This window comes from Sturnus vulgaris, chromosome 4 (assembly GCF_052056855.1).
Source record: "Sturnus vulgaris isolate bStuVul1 chromosome 4, bStuVul1.hap1, whole genome shotgun sequence".
Lineage (NCBI taxonomy): Eukaryota > Metazoa > Chordata > Aves > Passeriformes > Sturnidae > Sturnus > Sturnus vulgaris.
Genome location: NC_142246.1, coordinates 14958036 through 14966411, shown reverse-complemented (window position 1 = coordinate 14966411; position 8376 = coordinate 14958036). Strand labels below are relative to the sequence as shown.

Genomic DNA, 8376 nt, shown 5'->3' with positions numbered 1-8376 from the left:
CTCCTGTGCTATATAATGAGGTATCCAAAGCAAACAAACAATGGAAATGTACTAGTGAGAAGTCAAACTCGACTTTCAGGTACTGTAGTATTGCATAACATGATTTGTTCTTTCATTATCCAAGGACATGCTGATGTTGAGTAATACCCTTAGCTTACCTAGGAGTCAACCTAATCTTTAGCTTACAACACGGGAAAAATCTAGCATTGTTATTTTCTATTGAGATATTTTTAAAAAGTGAAACAGCATATGAAAATTTCTTATACTAATTATTTTTCATATATGAAGATTATCCCATGCAAAATTAATGTGCTGCATAGATGCTGAACAAAAAGTGGAAGAAAAAGTCTTTACGGGATTTTTCCTCTGTGGGCGTAAACAGATATTTTTAACTTCAGCTACCAAACACAACTGACTGAGACAGAATTAGATTATATTTTCACCCAATACTTTCATACCTTGCAAATATATGACAGCTGCAATTCTGAAAGATTTAGAACTAAGTTTGTTAATATCAGTTGTTGCTAAGAGATGCATTGCCTTTAGTAGAAGAATGAATATGCACTCACATAATAAGTGGATTGATGAACTAAAAGTCACGAACCCAACACAAAATACATTGTTTATATTACAAAAGGAGTAAAAAATATTTTATTGTGAAAATAAATCAGCATTATTGTACTTTGAATTCACCATTAATTTTGTTAACTTGCCTCTTCACAAAAAGTGTACACACCAATGACACTTTTAAAAATGAAAAGTTATTGAAAATCGCATTCAAGATCATAGTTCAAGATAATTCTTGCAGGAGACTCAAGAAATTAAATAATTAAACCATACATTTTTAGTATCTAGTCTGTTTTGAATGATATTGCAAAGTCTAAAGAAGTTTGAGCCCCACTAGCCAAAAGCTTACAATGGAAAGAAACCAGATGTTTTCACATAGTTCTGAGTATTGCTGTAACTTGTAACTGTTTCACATTGCATTGTTATTGTCATCATTTTAACACCTGCCTCTTCTTTATTGTTACTTAATGTATTTGTGCTTCACCTAAGTTTGCTTGGGGCAGTACACTGAATTTCTCTAGACTTCTTCCACATTTCCTCACCTATGTACACAATTTACTTTTCATATGAAATATAATTTTAATGATAGATCTTTTTTCCATGTTTCTCTTACTACCTAAAAAGATCTTAATTTATTTCTTTTTAACACACATCACTGATATAGCATCTCTCTTAAGAGGCCTGTCTGAATTGGTGGGGGTGAATGACATAGATGGCAAGGTCTGAAAAGACAACAAAGTTTTGCCAGCAAAAAGCACTAACAAAAAAAATTATGATGCATTTTCTGAGTCTTCTTCTTAGTGACCTTTTGTGGAGTCTTGTGGGGGCAAAAAAACCCACTACAAAAAAAGAGATTTAAACCATGTAAAATGTTCTTCAGAGTACAAGAACTCTCCTCACTAGGAGAGAGAGTATTCGCAGCAATGAGTACTCAGGGATTACAGCACTTGATACACTATAAAAGTTTTAATACTTAACAGTGCCAGAAAAACTTTTCTGATATCAAATTAGTAAAAATCCTTCTGTGATGATTATGTATAAGATACTTTTTGAGTAGTTTAAACGTTAGTCTACTATATGTATGGAAATTTAAGGTAAAAAATTAATTAACTTGTGTAAAGGAAGCCCCAGAGATCAAAATAGCTGACATTCCTAATAAAATTTACGTAGCCCTTACTTCTCAGTCTATATTCACTATCCTAGTGTTTTCTTGCTGTTCTATGAATGGAACTGGGTTTTTCTCCCGGGAGACAGTCATTGTTTTGAAACAATCCTCCCTCTCCTCCCCACCTACTAATTATCTCCTGGAGAAAAAGGTGGAACTGCAGCTGTAGGAACATTGACAGGGCTGTGTCTTTTTCTAAGAAAAGCGTTTCAGGAAAAAGATTCGTGAACAGTTATGAAACCATAAAGCAGATTCTGACCTGCTGCAGAGTAACTCCATAGCATGCCTCAAAGCAGATGAGCTATTGAAGGCAAAAAAATTCAGTTTTTTCTGCCCAAACAGCAGATGGTTCTTGATAACTCCCAACAGCAGATATCATAATGAACCACTACTTCCTATATGAACACTGCTAACGTTTCTCACCAAGCAACTTTTCTCCTCTGTTTTGGCTAGTTCAAGGCTTCAAATACCTAACCACGGTATTTTGCTGCAGTTGGGTTGACCTTCCAGAAGTGGCCACTGTGCCAAAATATCACATGTAATATTTGGAATACACGTATTTGCATGTGAAAAATAACATACTAATAATCCAGCAAATGATGTTTAGAAACTGTATGTAAATACAGAAAAGAAATGCAGAGGGACTCCATGGGTCAAAGATATCTGCTCAATGTGCTTTTGAAGTGTCAAAAGTAGAGTGAATTCTTAGCTGAACTATATTGCAGTGATAATATTATCACGCCTTCAGCTGAATTACTTCAAGCAGAAAACTGAAGATATTGTAAATTAAGCAAGGTTGTCTTGGGTCAACCCCTGAAGACAAAAATGTATGTGCTGTCACAACTGGTGCCAGCAACTCATTAGATAGCTTCTCAGTGGGCCTGAATAAGATGTTAGATGATGCTTGATGCAGTAAGCACCTTCTTTTCGGTGAGAGTGATAACAAGATTGTGACAAATTGTTGTCCTTAAATATCATGCAATCCATCTTATGGTTGGATAAAATTTTTATGCAGTTGGAAGGAGAGAAGCAGAACCTCTCTCAGGGTGTCATGTAACTTTGCATAGACTGCCCAAGCCCTTCAGCTGAGAGAATTTTTCAGTCCTTTTTGGAGCTTTTGTTCTGCATCCTATTTTTCCAACTGCTTTTTACATCTAAAGAGAGAAGATGAAACTCCAGACTGATAATGTCTGGAGTAATAATGACAATGTGTAGTATAGTAGCTATCACAGCTCCCTCTATGATACTCTTACTACACAGTATCACTGTCTGCAAAATGCACTTCACTGCCTGAAAACACAGGATTTGGATACAAAAATTGGATTGAATATAAAATTGGATTGGATACAACATTTTGATTGAAAATACAAGATTTGGCTTCAAATGCCAGATTTGGGGCATTTAGAACTACTAATGGTAATGGAAATGGGCCCATCCAGTCTATCCAAAGCCCAAAACGCTCTTTGAGACAACTGAACAATTAACTTAGAGTTATAGAAGAAGACTTCTATGGCCTTCCAAAGAAAGAATAAAGCATTCTTTGTTTTCCCAGGGTGAATGGCTAAATATTAAGCTGACTGAAGCTGGCCTGTGAATGCATGATAAGAACACGAGAACCGAACGTGAAGGAGATCTTGTACTTGAAATTCAGGCCAGGTATTTTGTCCTCGTGCCCACGTGAATGCCTCTGCAAACAAGTGCTTCACTGTTACCTTGAGCTGCCCGCTTCTTATACTCACGTTTGTGTATAAATTACAAGAAGTCTGTGGCAGGAACAATAATTTTTCATTAGTATAGTCTCCAGCAAGCCTCATCACCGCCAGTACCACGCTGCCAGGCACGAATGGCATTTCCAGCACTTCAGGAGCCACGCGATTCCAGGCCCTGTTTTTCGGCTGGTGGGGCTCGCTGATCTTTGCGGGCGCTCCGTGCGGGCCGGGCGGGGCAGGCTCGGCTGGGCAGCCCCGGCCGGGGCAGCGCGGGGCCGTGACCTCAAGCGCCCGGCCCAGGCCGACTCGTGCTCTCCAGTTCATTGAAGCCCTGTTGGCTTTAAAGTTAATAATTCACCACTCGCTTTCCATTTTTGAACAAGGTCTTTATTTGCGTGGCTCAAGGTTTAATCACCTTGTTAGCAACTACTTTGAGCTGCTGCCGACGGTCCGTGGGGAGTGGAGGGGGGCGTGAAACTATGAGCGGCACACGCGTTTTGTGAAAAACAGCGGAGAGCCCGCTGGGTGTCCCCTACGCAAACCCAGTGCCTTCCGCTGCAGGGCCCTCGGAGGCGGGGGGAGCCTCGGGGCGGCGCAGCGGGAGCGCCGGGAGAGGGCCCAGCCCCTGAGGGGTTAACGGCGGCAAGATGGCGGCGCGCCGGTCCACCCCTCTCCGCCCCCCGCGCGCGGGGCAGTGGCGCGCGGCCGGGCCCGCGGCTGTCGCGCGGTGATGAGTCACCGGCAGGCGCGCGGCGCGGGGGCGGCGGGCGCGCAGCGGGCGGCGAACATGGCCGGCGTTGCCGACTCCGCCGCCGCCGCTCCGAGCAGCGGTGGGGATGGGCGGCAGGACGGCGGCCGCGGGGAGCCGAAAACTCTCTGGGGGAGCAGCGAGCCGCGGCCGCCCGCCGCCGGCCCGGGGCAGCCGTCCCCGCAGCAGCGAACCGAGACGTTGGGCTTCTACGAGAGCGACCGGGGCAGGAAGAAGAAGCGGAGCTTCTCGGGTGAGCGGCGGCGGCGGGGCGAGCGGCCTCCTCCTCGCGGCAGCGGGGGCCCCGGGATAGGGTGGCCCCCACAGGGAACCAGGGTGGCCGTGGCGGTGTTGCCCGGGGCGGGCAGGTCTTGGCAGCGCCGCGAGCTTGGGGGAGCGACTTCAGAAAGTGCGGCGGGACCGGCCGGGCCCGGGGAACGCCGGGCGGCCCGCAGGGAGCTTTCCCTCTCCCCTTCCCTGTGGGCTTAGTCCGTGAAGTGGCCCGGTCGGTGCGGGGGAGCCCGTCGGCGTGGCCGGCTGTGTCTCGGCTCTCCGTCCCGGTCTGCTGGGGAAGGGGAGCGCGGGCGGACGGGTCCCCGTGCCCTGACACGCAGTTTGTCCGCTGGTGCTGCTCAGGAGGTTTGCGAGCAGCACGGGCACCGTCCGTGGAGGTGTGATGTGCCCTGAAGGTGGGACTCTGGCTGTCGGGCTCCCTTCCTGCCCTGCAGTGTGTGACTGGAGCGGAGAGGAGCCGCTCAGAAGGCGGCCCCGCTTTTCCCGAGCCTCGCGGGCCGGGAGGCTGCGGGTTCGCTCAACTTTCTTGCTGAAGTGCTAGAAATGTTTCATCGTCTTACCAGTTCTTGTTACATGCTCACAGCTGTGACTACAGCGGTCTTCGCCTCTGGTGCTGGCAGTAACGATGCCATTAGAGCTTTAAAGTTGTACGCAGATTATTAAAAGTCATTTAAAGTAAATGAAATTTACCAACTGAGGATTTATAAGGAAAAATAAGGGGAATATGTCATGGCCTTTGCGATCAATATGCTGCTATATTTACATTCATACTTCAAGTGGTTATTTCAGGTATCTACCAAGAAATTTTTGTAGATAACCCTGCCGTTTTTGTAAAAACTGTCAGTCACAGTGTCAGGATTAATTTAATGTTGATAAGGTTATAAATAACTATATTAGCACTGTATTCTTAATTGATTGGTTTGCTGAAAATCTGGAAAGTGCTTGTTAAACTTTCAAGGCTTTCTCAGTCTTGGCTTGAACGTGATAACACAGGTTATAAAAAAGAAAGAATGGGAATTAGGATGTAACTTTAATAATGTGTCAACAATTGAATGCTTTCCTTCTGAGTTTGATAGGTATTGTCTCTTTCTAATGTGTTGTATCATCAGACATGCAGCATCATTGACTGCGGTTCTGTGGTGTTGATGAACACTACAGAATGTAAAAGTGATATAATTTCCATAGTTATAAAGGATTTGGCTTGATTGTAGTAGTATTAATTGCTTTGAAGTGAAAAAAAGAATGCTCAAGATACATACTAATGTGCATGAAAAACAACTGAACAAATAACTTTATAAAAAGGGATTGTTACTGGAGGTGGTGGAGAGTACTTAACTATGTTCAGGCAATTGGTTTGAAATTCTAAAATAGCTAAAAATCTTTGGTGCTCTCTGATGCTTCATGGAGAGAAAACATAAGAACAGGCTTCTTGATTGAGCAACTAAAAATTCTAACTCATCTAAGGGTAGCAATATGTTAAACAGTAGAAGTAGGGATTTCTTCACATTGATGAAGCAGGACGAGTACTGGAAAGAGAAGTGGATTAGAGGAGAAGAAAATACTTTTTTAAATATATATTTTCTTGATTGATTAATTGGCATGCTTATGGAAGAAGTGTGTATTTAGGATTGAGAGGAGTGAAGTGAGTGCCTGGAATTGTTGTATTTAGGATTAAATTTATGATTATATAATAGAAACTTACTGAAGTGCACTGCATTTCACATTTCCACAACTTTTCCTTTCCTTTCTGGTTAATGGTTATCCTTTGTGCAGCTATGCTTTGAAGTATAACTTAGTTAAATCATTATCTTCTTACCTGGAAGGAATTAGTGTCCTTTTGTGTTTTTTGAAGATGCTTATGCTTTCCTGTACTGAGGTGTGGAGATAAATGAACACACTGTAAGCATTAGGAGTATGCTGTCTGAACATATTAAATTTGGGCCACCGTCTAAAACTGTCTGACTGCAAAAGAGGGGAATTTGAAGTAGGGAAGGAATTTAAAGTAGGAGGTAGAGTTTACTTTTAAAAGAAAATGTTGCTTGATACTTTGATAGCAGAATTAAGCTGTTTTGCAAATGATTTATTACTTTGTTCTGTCTTGGTGTCTCATGCTGTTCTTTTGGTTACTGTGTTTTTCCTACAGGGTCAGCCACTAATCTGTTTCACAGCTGGCACAGAGCTGAGGCTGGTGCTGGGTGGCAGTAAGTGCTCAGAAGGGAGGTGGCTGAGTGACTGCGTGCTCCAGTCACTGGGGATGCCCTGTCACTGGAGAGATGATTTTGCAGTCACACCCTGGAGCTTATGTATTGATCAGCCTCAGTCACAAGGATTGATTATCCCTCAATATCTAGGGCATGAAAGTCTAAGGCGTTGAAAACTTTAAAACATTTGGTTTTCAGCTATAGCCTCTAAAATACTTTGTGTGAGGTAAGAAGGGGTGGAAACAAATAGCCCATTAGCTAAAATCTTAGAATATCTGAAGTTGGCAGGGACTCATAAAATGCACCATGGTGCTTGCCCATATACATGTATTTACTGTGCAGGCAACTTCTTGTTTGAAGCTGCTTTATCTTTAAATTAGAGAAGGTTGGTTAACTGAGGTGGAAGAAAATACACCCGGGCAGTTAACAGAGTAATTATTTGGTATGCTTATACGTATCTTTTTTTTACTTTCAAGTTTTTAAACATTGAAGAATTGGCATAACCAAAAAAAGTTACGAGTGATAGTGTTACAAAGACTCCAGAAAACAAGTTTACGAGAGATCTGAGCAGTGATTTCACTTAATGAACTTTGATTGAAACTTTCTACGTAAATATTAGTTTATTACTACCCATTAAGCAACATGTTTTGTTTATTTTAAATTAAAGGCCTTTAAGACCTCAAGTGGGTTTGGCCTACTTAGTAGAAGTGGGTCAATAATACACAGATCATCAAAATCACTATCCAGTGACAAGGTCATCCATGGGAAAATGGTTCAGTTCTCATAGTTTAAAGGAAATCATGATTTCTTAGCAATACATAATTATCAGGTAGTTAGTGAGTTTTATAGCTGTGATCAGTATCAGCAACATGATAAATCACAATACCAGACGTACAGCGAATATTAATGCACCACCACAAACTCCAAAGTGTCTGTAATTCCCCCAAGTTCTAATCACACCTCCCACCCAAGGTAATGCAGACTGTAAGCACACCCTCTTTTGCTTCTTTTATACATCTGCTTGAGCTGATTCCTTCTTTGCTTTAAAACTCTTCTTAATGTTCTGGCTACTGTGAAAGTCTTCATCTTCAATGTGATGAATATTGAGAAGGCATTGCCTCAGACAGTTTTGGGTGAATTCTTCATGCAGAGTGTCAATACTTGCATTCCCCTCTTAACAGCTGTTACCTAAACTGTTTTACTAACGATGTATTTGTAGCCTCTTCCTGTCCTGAAAAATGTGGAGCATTCTACCATGCAAGGTTACTTCTACCTCCTCTAATTCCTAAGACTTTGGCGGAAATTTGAATTTACTATTTGTGAACATGTGCTTATATCGTAGTGTGTGTCTGTAGCTTTTCATCTTTGCATAGCTAAGTGATTTTCGTCTTCTGAGTGTTGTGTGAACATTGAGAGTTTCTGGTTTTAAATGCCAATAACCAGAGACGTTGTAGTGTTCTGTCACTTCTGAAGTTTTACAAGGAGGTAGTAATGTCAAGCTTCAACACTCACTGACGAGGTCTAAGTTCAGCCTTCTTGTGCTGACAGCCTGAATTTCATAATTATAATTTCATATGTTATTAATTTTGTAAGACTACTCTGTGCAAAGTCTTTTTTAGAAGCCATATGAACTGCTTAAACACAGGCCAGTCAACCTTCAGGTTATTTACCCACATCCATTAAAGAGTAGGA

The 8376-nt window shown here is 42.3% G+C and overlaps 1 protein-coding gene across 3 annotated transcripts in view; it reads left to right on the top strand.

Annotated features, from left to right (window-relative positions):
- Positions 1-4156: 4156 nt before the first annotated feature.
- TAPT1 (transmembrane anterior posterior transformation 1) overlaps positions 4157-8376 on the top strand; it is a 48011-nt gene continuing 43791 nt past the window's right edge. For all 3 annotated transcript variants that reach the window (XM_014893682.2, XM_088163163.1, XM_088163165.1), the window contains exon 1: positions 4157-4442. In XM_014893682.2, coding sequence (XP_014749168.2) covers positions 4172-4442 — 271 coding nt within the window. In that variant the 5' untranslated portion in view covers positions 4157-4171. The remainder of the gene's footprint in view (positions 4443-8376) is intronic.